The sequence below is a fragment of the Oncorhynchus tshawytscha genome, linkage group LG01, assembly GCF_018296145.1.
Source record: "Oncorhynchus tshawytscha isolate Ot180627B linkage group LG01, Otsh_v2.0, whole genome shotgun sequence".
Taxonomy (NCBI): domain Eukaryota; kingdom Metazoa; phylum Chordata; class Actinopteri; order Salmoniformes; family Salmonidae; genus Oncorhynchus; species Oncorhynchus tshawytscha.
In genome coordinates, this window is record NC_056429.1 from 56,125,266 (window position 1) to 56,137,795 (window position 12,530).

The 12,530-nt window shown below is 42.6% G+C and overlaps 1 protein-coding gene across 2 annotated transcripts in view; it reads right to left on the reverse strand.

Moving 5' to 3' along the window:
* Positions 1–2,986: 2,986 nt before the first annotated feature.
* The window catches only part of LOC112253691 (synuclein), a 16,968-nt gene continuing 7,424 nt past the window's right edge, over positions 2,987–12,530 (reverse strand). Inside the window, exons 2-5 of one of the 2 annotated variants that reach the window (XM_024425650.2) lie at positions 11,077–11,118; positions 10,801–10,928; positions 5,900–5,938; positions 2,987–4,834 (exon numbers count right to left, since the gene is read on the reverse strand). In XM_024425650.2, coding sequence (XP_024281418.1) covers positions 5,900–5,938; positions 10,801–10,928; positions 11,077–11,118 — 209 coding nt within the window. In that variant the 3' untranslated portion in view covers positions 2,987–4,834. Of the gene's footprint in view, positions 4,835–5,899; positions 5,939–9,929; positions 10,412–10,800; positions 10,929–11,076; positions 11,119–12,530 lie in introns of those variants that run through there. The other variant, XM_024425641.2, reaches the window with a different exon arrangement.

Here is a 12,530-nt window from a genome sequence, read left to right on the forward strand (position 1 = left end):
GAGGTGGGCTTGTTGCCTTTGGAGTCCAGAGTGGAGTGGACCAACTTAAACTTAATCATATGTTTGACAACTTAAATGATCATGCCCTAGGTTACATGAAAAACCACATTGATATGGTCTATAACCAACACAGTCACAATACCAGAGCTAGTGTTATGTCTCGTAAAATCCCAAGAGTAAACATTGAGTTTTTCCATACAGGCATTTGTCTATGGAATAGACTTCCCTTGGAGATCAAGCAAATAAAATAGCTTTAAAAAGCAGGCAAAGTTTTTAATTTGGATAAGGTTGTCTAAGGGAAACCACTCCTCTGCCCCTTGTGCCCCCTACTGCTGGTCAGGTGTATTTATTTAAAGGATCGGTATGATGTGAAATGAATATGGTTGATTTTTAAGGTTAGGGAGAAGTGCAGTGAATAGTGTCACTTTTTAGGATGTCAATATAAATACATGTATTTATGGTTGTTTGTCATTTTGTCTTCTCTTTTAATCATTATGTGTTGTTGTTTTTATCAGTTTGGAAATAAGCGTTTTAATTAATACCTTCAAGTGATATCCTCTGGGTCCACATTGTCCATTTGGTTGTATATGTCTGTTGCCAAAAATATATTCAATTCAATTTAAAACAACAAATATAATATAAGACATTTCAAATTATTTATACTTTTACTTTTGATACTTAAGTATATTTTAGCAATTACAGTTACTTTTGATACTTAAGTATATTTAAAAACAAATACTTTTAGACTTTTACTAAAGCAGTATTTTACTGGGTGACTTTCACTTTTACTTGAGTAACTTTCTATTAAGGTATCTATACTTTTACTATACTTTTACTATTAAGGTATCTATACTTTTACTATTAAGGTATCCATACTTTTACTATACTTTTTTACTATTAAGGTATCTATACTTTTACTATACTTTTACTATTAAGGTATCTATACTTTTACTATACTTTTACTATTAAGGTATCTATACTTTTACTATACTTTTACTATACTTTTACTATTAAGGTATATACTTTTACTATTAAGGTATATACTTTTACTATTAAGGTATCTATACTTTTACTATACTTTTACTATTAAGGTATATACTTTTACTATTAAGGTATCTATACTTTTACTATACTTTTACTATTAAGGTATATACTTTTACTATTAAGGTATATACTTTTACTATTAAGGTATCTATACTTTTACTAAAGGACTTTTCTCCACCACTGCCTTAGTGCCTCGTGACCTGACCAGAGAATAACTACAGACCATATTAAGGGCCCTGAGTTGGTCAGGCCTCCTGGGACTACCATCCTACATTGTCCACTGAGGGATGAATGCTTACACATGCTAAAATCAGGACAAGAATAAACAGAAGTGTCACTGAGGAAACAGAAACAGCCCCTCTAGTAAACAATGTATGTGTGTGCACAGTATGCGTGTGACGCAGACGGACCCGTGTGTGAAAACATTCTCACCGCCCTGTCTCCTGTGTATGTTTGTGACTTTGTGTGTGTGTCCTCTCAGTGGCTGCCTTTACTGATCTTTTTTTCCACTAATTGGTCTTTTGACCAATCACTTCAGATCTTTTCACATCAGATCGTTTCAGCGCTGATCTGATTGGTCAGAAGACCAATTAGTGAAAATAGATCAGAATTGGGCTGCCTGTGTGAACGCAGCCTTTGTTGCAGAGTTTAATTTGTGTTTTTTGTTTCCTGCTGAGCTGGTCCAAACACTGAAACAATGAATAATATGCATAGCATAACAAGCATAAACATGTCCGAAGACGAATTGTGATAACCAGGTTGAAGGACGGGGCAACATCAATATTATTTCTAGGAATGTCTCCATAGCAACTTGATTCAGGATCGGGTTTTGCAACAAACCTGCAAAGTACATACATTACCAAATTTCCTCATGGGTGGAATGTTATTAATATGTTAAACAGTTTCGTAAAAATCTGTTTGTTTTTTCTATGTCAAACACTTTTGTTATATTTCTGTCTTCTGTGATGTCCTGTGTGGCTCAGTTGGTAGAGCATGGCACTTGCAAGGCCAGGGTTGTGGGTTTGATCATTCCCACAGAAGGCCATTAAAAATGAAAACCTATGCATTCACTATTATACGTTCCTCTAGATAAGAGCTTCTGCTAAATGACTAAAGTGCATATGAAGCATAATATTGGGACTCAAAGTCTTATACATTTCAACTCTAGTTCTGACATGTTTACAGGGGTGTGTGTGTGTGTGTGTGTGTGTGTGTGTGTGTGTGTGTGTGTGTGTGTGTGTGTGTGTGTGTGTGTGTGTGTGTGTGTGTGTGTGTGTGTGTGTGTGTGTGTGTGTGTGTGTGTGTGTGTGTGTGTGTGTGTGTGTGTGTGTGTGTGTGTGTGTGTGTGTGTGTGTGTGCGTGCGTGCGTGCGTGCGTGCGCTTCTTCGGCTATCCCTGGGGAATCACTCTCGGAATCAAATGGAAGTGCAGGGCATGTGGCTTAAATAAGTAATTGCTCTGTTGTTGTTTTCAACTAGAGCCAAGCAGACCACTCTGCTTTTCACAAACCAACACTAGGTGGCAGTTGGGAGTCTGTGACGACGTTCTGTCTATTACGGCCGCTGCTCTGCTGTTCGTCTCTCTGCTGGTCATCAGTACACCAGACAAAGAGTCAATAAAGAACCCTGCTTCAATAGCATTGCAGAATGACCATACAGTTTACAGCCCATTTCTTTCTAGAGGCATTCATTAGGCTCCACTGCACAGATAGTCTGGTGAGTATGGAAATAGAAAGGGAAAGAGAGAGAGAAAGATGGAGAGAGAGAGAACAAGAGAGAAGACAGAATCATAAAGGAGTAGCCAAGAATATCATGCATGAGAGAAAATGTAAATAATTAAATGAGCAGTCTATTGGTGTTTGCCCCAATTTTGTATTGTGTCAGGCTTGAGAATAATTATTATCCCATAATGAAAGAGAATAAAACAAGACAGATACAAACAATCATTTTGGATTTAAATAAAATTGTATTTATTTCAGTTCAGTTGTACTGTTTATAAAAGAAGCAGTCTGCTTTGATGCCAACATATATATTTTGTATTTTTGGATGAATGTGTGTGTCAGTGTGTATGTAACCTCTAATTCTTGGATACGTGTGTGTAATAGGTGAATTTGAATTTGTGTGAGGTTGTGTTTTTAGTACCAATGAATGTGTGTCTGAGTCTATGTGTCTGGATTTTAGTAAGGCAACACGCAGTCTCGTTTGAGACGGCTTCAAAGGACAAACACCGTGATGGTTTAAAAGAGCTGTTCAAGTCACCGAAAGCAGACAGACAGGGGAGGGGGCAGGGTACACTGTTGAGTGACCGTAGGGCGTCGCTTGAATGAAGGATCAGAGTGAAAGCATGATGAGGGGGTGTAGAAATTGTATTCCTCGAAGACCAGATGGGATGTCAAGGTATTTGACCTCCTGTCGACTACTCGTATCCTACTTCTGAGGTACATACTGAATCTGGAAGTGGGACCATTATACTATATCTTTAGTCTGATCACATACATACTGAATCTGGAAGTGGGGCCATTATACTATATCTTTAGTCTGATCACATACATACTGAATCTGGAAGTGGGGCCATTATACTATATCTTTAGTCTGATCACATACATACTGAATCTGGAAGTGGGGCCATTATACTATATCTTTAGTCTGATCACCTACATACATATCATTTTTTCATTGCAACTGGTCAAACACAAGATAAAGGCTGTTGCAAACTCCTAACGTCACCTTTCTCTCTGATTTCTCTATATAGCAGACCCAGGGTTCGGGGCAGAGAGACAGCAGGAAACACCACAGACAGTATCTGTTAATGAGATACAGAGTAGCCTGTCTGTACTGCAGCCCCATTGCAGGTGCGAGACGGCCTGGGTCATGTGATGGGGGAGCTGTTAATCCATAACTTCACCTTCACTCTGACCCTGAACCCTGTTTGGCAACGCTTTATTTGGATAGTCTGTAGAGTATCGACAGATGGACCATCTATAGACTATCAGTAACATTTCAACTAACTATCTACTGACCCTAACCCGTTTTCTAAACCAAACCCTAGCAGTAACCTTAGCAAGATAGTTTGCTGATCGCATGGCCATCTGTAGAGCGTCTACAGATGGAAAATCCGGGCTATCTAAATAAAGTGTCACCCTCTGTTCTGTCACAATAAGGATGATGGGGCGTCAGGCATTAAGACACAAGGGGTTAAATTAACTCACTTCAAAACACATCTTCATCAACAAACCTGACCAACGCATACACTGACATAAGTACATCTACTGTATAAGTACCGGTGTTACATTATCTGACAGAGTGCACACTACCAGGAAGTCTCACATTGCCAACCCTCTCGGAGAGGACTAAAAGTATTGTTCTGCGAAGTCTTTCTCAATGTCCTGGTGTGTATGCATGTGTGAACTGTATGTTTGTGTATGTGTATGTGTGGTATCGTGTAGGATGACCTGGAGTGGTGGGCAAAGGGAATGGGGGGGTCACAGTGGTAAGGTGGGTAATAGTCAGGGTTGAGGGACATGGACGGTAAAGGTATACGGGGCAGGAATGTGTAGCTTGTATGGTGAGGGATGTTGTGGGATGGGGAGGATCTTTCAGAATGTTTAGTTTCCATCGAGTCACACAAAGAAAGCATCAGAGGGGGGGGCACACCGGGGTTGGTTGTCCTCCCCAGAAACAAGAGTTGGCAATGGGAGACGCGGGACGAGCAGCATCTAACACGGTATTTCTCTCCCGGAAGAGAGGATGAGGGAGGCTGCTGCAGATCACTGATGTCAGAACCAACACTCCTGAGGTAAGGAGAGAGCAAGAGAGAAAGAGAGAAAGAAAAAGGAAGAAAGAAAGGGTAAATATTGTGAATGAGAGGAGCAGAAGTCACATATTTCCACTGCAGATGGTACACATCAGTACACTTTACGTTCCAATGAAGCGATTATAATGGATAAAGACTATCCAATGTGTCTGTTTAGGCAGAGTGTTGGATTATCTGGCAGTTTTGGGTGCCACCCTCGTTTCGTGCCCCATTTTAGAAAGTGGACGTTATTTAAATACAGTATATAAAAAGGTCTGCTTCAATTTACGAGAGCATATAGTTCCTGCTATAGGGTATGAGTGAATGATGCACAGGTGTACCAAATCCCCCAGCTCACATCTAACCCCATATCTGGAGCTGTGGGGTCATCGTCACCGCTTGGGTCTTTGAGCTAAGGCTTTTTTCCCACGGCCTCTCGAGTAAAACTAAACCTTTTCACATTAGTAGATCACTTCTGTTATTTGAACACTAAATCAAATGTCAGAGCAATATTAGAACCCCCTTAAAGTGGCAATCAGCAGTAGAAATAATATCAAAGCAAGCTCCCCAGCCCTGTTTCAGTAAAAAAGCTGAGGGATGGGGCTGGAGAAATGTAACCACTCTCAAATTAATTGGCAGAGCTATAGACGCAAGGACTGACCACCCATGATATCAAAATGATAGTTTTAACCATGTTTTCAGACTATACAGTGTTTGTTTACATGTCATTTGTTTACAAACGCTGGAGTAAAACAAGCTGATATCTTGAGTTCTGATGGGGTACGACAGATGAACTAAGCTCTGGATGCGTCTATAAGTTATGTTCTTCAAGAATCAATGGGTACATATGATTCATTTCTAAGTCCAAAAGATTGATGTAGCAACCGCTGATTGCCCCTTTAAGCAGTTCACATTAGCATATGGCTATTCCAAGAGGAGATGGGTGTCATACCACCTTACGCCTGGTCATACATAAACACATGCACATAGGTATACTTCAACACGCAAAGCACACACAGAACCCACCCCTTTATACACCTACTGTACAAACAAACACACTCACCTACTGTCCTGCCTGCTCAGCTCCCTGAGAGAAGTCACTCTGTGTGGTACAAACAGAGAATGGGGATCAGCATGTGAATGAATAGATACCGTCTCCACTCCTATTGCTGCGGCAGCCGCCTGTTGCTGCTACAGTGGAGGATGGCGATGACAACTTCCTCTAATGCAATATCCAGCTGAGCATGTGAGTAATGGATTTGGAGGAGGGTTAAGCTGGAAAGAAATACAGATGTCCGTGTATTTAAACCACGGTTTTGGTTAATAGACATGCACGGGCATCTCTTTAGTAGGGGAGTTGAGGCTTCAATGGGAGAACATGCATTGCGATATTACGGGCCCAGGCACTTAGGAAAAAAGATACGTCCTAGACAGTTTCCTCACGAGTTTATTCATGCCCAACAATTACCTTTGCAATCATCTCTACTAGGATATCAATTATAGTTATGACTCCCGGCATGGCATTATGGTAATAGTTTGGTGAATGGTCTAAAGTTTGATAATCAAGTTTGATTCTGATCATTCATGGCAGTGGCAATATTGCCTGATTTGGTTGTAGAAATGTTAATATAATTAAAGTTATTGCTGTGGGAATAAATATGACCTCAATCCCCAATATTATAATGATTATAATTCATACATGGGCAATTCTCGCAGGAACTGACTTTAATCATGTCCTAACCACATAATATATCAGAGACTGAGATTGTGAAAATGAGAGTGATTGTAGCATGTCATCGGGTATTGATATGGTTGTTATACTTGACCTTGCCTCTACTGTACTCTCTCCCACAAAAGGCTTTTAAGTGCCTTTGAAAATGGCACATGACAGAGCTGTGAGAGCGAGACGGAGAGATAGGAGATTGAAAAGGGGAGGGGGTTGAATGTATGCTGTGGAGAGGAGAGATGGACAGATGGTTTGAGCTGTGGATGTAATTACAGATGGATCTTCTTGATTTACATTATAAAGAGCCTGAAAGAAGAAAGGACACACACACACACACACACACACACACACACACACACACACACACACACACACACACACACACACACACACACACACACACACACACACACACACACACACACACACACACACACACACACACACACACACACACACACACACACACACACAGCAACCTGGTCTCGTGGAACAGGGCATTCATATTATTCTGTACGTAAATCGGAGATACTCCATTTAGTATGATATATTACGTTTCGTATGGTAAGTATTCATTTGTGGATGTCCATCACCCATTACGCATAATATGTAACGAATTACAATTCGTATTTCAGGTTACAAATTTGCTAAATTTATAATATGTTATGAATATGCAAAAGGTATGATACAGTATGTTTCAAATCCTAGCTAGGTGGTTTACATTAGATAGGCTAGGGGTTAGGGTTAATGTTAGGAGTTAGGTTAAAGGGTTAAGCATAGGGTTAGGGGAAAGGTTAGCTTAAAGGGTTAAGGTTAGGGTTAGGGGAAGGGTTAGCTTAAAGGGTTAAGGTTAGGGTTAGGGGAAGGATTAGCTCAAAGGGTTAAGGTTAGGGTTAGGGGAAGGGTTAGCTTAAAGGGTTAAGGTTAGGGTTAGGGTTGGGGGAAGGGTTAGCTTAAAGGGTTAAGGTTAGGGTTAGGTTTAGGGGAAGGGTTAGCTTAAAGGGTTAAAGTTAGGGTTAGGGTTAGGGAAGGGTTAGCTAAAAGGGTTAAGGTTAGGGTTAGGGAAGGGTTAGCTTAAAGGGTTAAGGTTAGGGTTAGGGTTAGGGAAGGGTTAGCTAAAGGGTTAAGGTTAGGGTTAGGGTTAGGGTTAGGGAAGGGTTAGTTTAAAGGGTTAAGGTTAGGGTTAGGGGAAAGGGTTAGCTAAAAGGGTTAAGGTTAGGGTTAGGGTTGGGGAAGGGTTAGCTAAAGGGTTAAGGTTAGGGTTAGGGTTAGGGAAGGGTTAGTTTAAAGGGTTAGGGTTAGGGTTAGGGTTAGGGGAAGGGTTAGCTAAAAGGGTTAAGGTTAGGGTTAGGGAAGGGTTAGCTATAAGGGTTAAGGTTAGGGTTAGGGTTGGGTTAGGTAAGGGTTAGTTTAAAGGGTTAGGTTAGGGTTAGGGTTAGGGAAGGGTTAGCTAAAAGGGTTAAGGTTAGGGTTAGGGGAAGGGTTAGCTATAAGGGTTAAGGTTAGGGTTAGGGTTAGGGTTAGGGGAAGGGTTAGTTTAAAGGGGTTAAGGTTAGGGTTAGGGTTAGGGGAAGGGTTAGCTAAAAGGGTTAAGGTTAGGGTTAGGGGAAGGGTTAGCTATAAGGGTTAAGATTAGGGTTAGGGTTAGCTAAGGGTTAGGTTAAAGGGTTAAGGTTAGGGTTAGGGTTAGGGTTAGGGGAAGGGTTAGCTATAAGGGTTAAGGTTAGGGGAAGGGTTAGCTATAAAGGTTAGGGTTAGGGGAAGGGTTAGCTATAAGGGTTAAGGTTAGGGGAAGGGTTAGCTATAAGGGTTAAGGTTCGGGGAAGGGTTAGCTATAAGGGTTAAGGTTCGGGGAAGGTTGGCTAACATGCTAAGTAGTAAAACATGTGTAAGTAAGAAATAAAATGCTAAAGTTGTCAATGATGAGATTTGAACTCTCAACCTTTGGGTTGCTAGACGTTCACATTATACGCCCATCCATCGACCCCGACCAACCATCCTACTTTCATTTTTGCCTTAAGTAACCATCTGTTAACATACCTAACGTAACATATCATACTAATGTGAGTGTCTTGGATTGACGTTTACTATGTTACGTCAAGTCTACACATGCACAAATGCACACATGCACCCACACACGCATACCCACGCACTCAGGCATACATAAACGTACACTCACCCATGCCTGCATGTTCACCCACAAACACAGAATATAGATTTAGAGTGGAATTAGTAATTTTGCACCCAAGTGGTGCTGCAGTCTAAGGCACTGCACCTCAGTGCTAGAGGCGTCACTACAGACCCTGGTTCGATCCATGGGCTGTATCCCAACCGGCCGTGATCGGGAGTCCCATAGGGCGCCGCACAATTGGCCCAGCGTCATCCAGGGTTAGGGGAGGGTTTGGCTGGGATAGGCCATCATTGTAAAATATGAATTTGTTCTTAACTGACTTGCCTAGTTCAATAAAGGTGAAATAAAATCTGCATATCTAAGCATGCATCTTGAGCAGTCTGGATCCTGACTGGTCATTCTTTTCTTTTTTTAAGGAATATAATATGCTTCTCTGCATCTCTGCTATGATCTCTGGGTAAAAGATGGGAGAAAGGAATGTGAGTCTTATTCAGTACATTTAGCTTCATTTTCCAAAGTCCGCCAACCTAGTTAGACAAGCTAGCTACTCTAACTTGATTGATAGCCTGAAATGGCTTCTTGGTAGCTAGTTATGAGGTTGGGAGATTGGATCTATCTGGGCTAGCTAAAGCCAACTTCATCAAATTGCTAGGTGGCTATTAGTATTACAGAGAAACAAACAAAAAAATGGTAAATATTTTTTTTTTAAACAAGACAAATCTGAGGGAGCACGTGCCCCTGTGCCCCCTCTGGGCATGATGCCTCCGACTGTAATATAGCGGGTACACAGCTGCTGTATCTTCACTGCAGTACAAACGACCACAACACAATAATGAAGGGCAGCTTTTAAATGAATCTTAATCAATGTAATCTGTTAAAGGTATTCATACTCTACCTTGACATGTGTTGTGTTATTTCATGTACATTTCATGTATATGCATAGAAAACAATTACATGGTCTACATTCCTTTGAATTCATTGTATGATTTGTGATTGGAAATGTTTTCTCAATGTGAACATAAATTCCCAGCTTGAGGAAATATTAGCTCATTTGCCTATCTGCCAGCACCCAATCACCACTGCTGCCTACCTGGCACCCAATCACCCCTGCCCACCTGTCAGCACCCAATCAAACCAACCAGCACCCAATCACCACTGCTGCCAGCACCCAATCATCTGCCAGCACCCAATCACCACTGCTGCCTACCTGCCAGCACCCAATCACCACTGCTGCCTGCCTACCTGCCAGCACCCAATCACCACTGTTGCCTACCTGCCAGCACCCAATCACCACTGCTGCCTACCTGCCACCACCCAATCACTACTGTTGCCTACCTGCCAGCACCCAATCACCACTGCTGCCTACCTGCCAGCACCCAATCACCACTGCTGCCTACCTGCCAGCACCCAATCACTACTGCTGCCTACCTGCCAGCACCCAATCACCACTGCTGCCTATCTGCCAGCACCCAATCACTACTGTTGCCTACCTGCCAGCACCCAATCACTCCTATAGACTACTGTACCAGCCAGCACCCAGGTTGACAGCGTATTACTGCATATAAAGGCATGGTGCTTCAATGAGAAGAAGACAATAAAGGCAGCAAGCATCATGCCGTGCATTCATTCATTCTACGAAACTATCCACCACACACCCCTTCAGAACCAGAACCAGCCACCTCAGGCTTAGCGTCCAGAGCTACAGCTTCTTCCTGTTCCTGCCAGACAACAGTTATGGGTGGAAGGAGAAGAAATTATACAAGTTACCAACAATACGCACAGACAGACACACACAAACATAAAAGACACAAGTAAGCGTTGATCCTTTTCCTCGGCATTCCTTATAACAGAGACACTAAAATCAGAGATATGCACACAAACATTAATACGACAAGTCAACTTGGAAAAATCTGTGTTTTTGAGACCAGAATAAGATTGTTGAAGGATGGACCTGTTGAAGTCTCTACTCCTGTAATCTCAAGCTAATCTCAAGTCTGTTATAACGGTCTCTATTCCAACCACCTCCAACCGTCCAGCCCACAGTTCCCCGTAGTGGAGAGGGGTTTGTAATAATCTTCACAATATGAAAAGACAGGATGTGACTCACCTGGTTCACCAATCCGGAGTTCACCGCTGCGTTCTCCATCCCTTCCACTGTTTGCTGAGACAGCTCATTGGCTCCGGCGACCGTTGCGTCCCCGACAATATTGGCTTGGTCAGTTGTTCTCTGGGCCACTGGGAGAAGGGGGACAGGGGGTTGTCACACTCTGTCCTCGGGGGAACCAATGTTTCACCTCAGAATTTGGTTTGTGAAAAAAGCCTGATCCCTGTATACTTATGAAATGTAGCGCAGGATACTTTCTGTGGGTAGTGTTGCGTTTACCTGTGTTCACACCTGCTACCATTCCGTCCTTTGTCTTGTTCCCTGTAAAAGAGAGAAACAGATGCTAGAGGATTTATGTTTAAATGGCGTTTCTCAAACTCCAAGCACTGTAAACTCGGACAAAACAGAGTTGCTAGTACTAGGTCCGAAGAAACAAAGAGATCGATCTGCTTTTGGATCTGACAATTCATCTTGATGATTGTACAGTCGTCTCAAATAAAACTGTGAAGGACCACGGCGTTACTCTGGACCCTGATCTCTCTTTTGACGAACATATCGAAAATATTTAAAGGGCAGCTTTTTTTCCCATCTTCGTAACGTTGCAAAAATTGGAAACTTTTTGTCCAAAAATGATGACGAAAGGCTAATCCACGCTTTTGTCACTTCTAGATTAGACTACTGCAATGCTCTACTCTCCGGCTACCCGGATAAAGCACTAAATATACTTCAGTTAGTGCTAAATACGGCTGCTAGAATCCTGACTAGAACCAAAATATTTGATCATATTACTCCATTACTAGCCTCTCTACATTGGCTTCGTGTTAGGCTTGGGCTGATTTCAAGGTTTTACTGCTATGCTACAAAGCATTACATGGGCTTGCTCCTACCTATCTCTCCGATTTAGTCCTGCCTTACATACCTACGTGTACGCTACGGTCAGAAGACGCAGGCCTCATTGTCACTAGAATTTCTAAGCAAACACCTGGAGGCAGGGTTTTCTCCTATAGAGCTCCATTTTTATGGTCTCGACCATTAAGTCATTACTGAAGACTCATACTTTCGGTTGGTCCTATGATTGAGTGTAGTCTGGCCCAGGGGTGCGAATGTGAACCACAAGGAACTAGAGCGACGAACCACCCTTGCTGTCTCTGCCTGGCCGGTTCCTCTCTCTCCCCTGGGATTCTCTGCCTCTGACCCTATTATGGGGGCTGAGTCACTGGCTTACTAGTGCTCTTCCGTACCGTCCCTCGGAGGGGTGCGTCACTTGAGTGGGTTTTATCCTGGTCTTATCCTGGTCACAGACGTGATTTTCCTGTCCGGTTTTGCGCCTCCTCGGGCTCGTGCGGTGGAGGAGATCTTTGTGGGCTATACTCAGCCTCGTCTTAGGGTAGTAAGTTGATGATCTGTTGATATCCCTCTAGTGGTGTGGGGGCTGTGCTTTGGCAAAGTGGGTGGGGTTATAACCTGCCTGGTTGGCCCTGTCCGGGGGTATTGTCGGACGGGGCCACAGTGTCCCCTGACCCACCCCTGTCTCAGTCTCCAATATCTATGCTGTAATAGTCTATGTGCCGGGGGGCTAGGATCAGTCTGTTATATCTGGTGTTCTCCTGTCTTATCTGGTGTCCTGTGTGAATTTACGTATGCTCCCTCGAATTCTCTCTCTCTCTCTCTCTCTCCCTCTCCTGGAGGACCTGAGCCATAGGATCATGTCTCAGGACTACCCGGCCTGATGA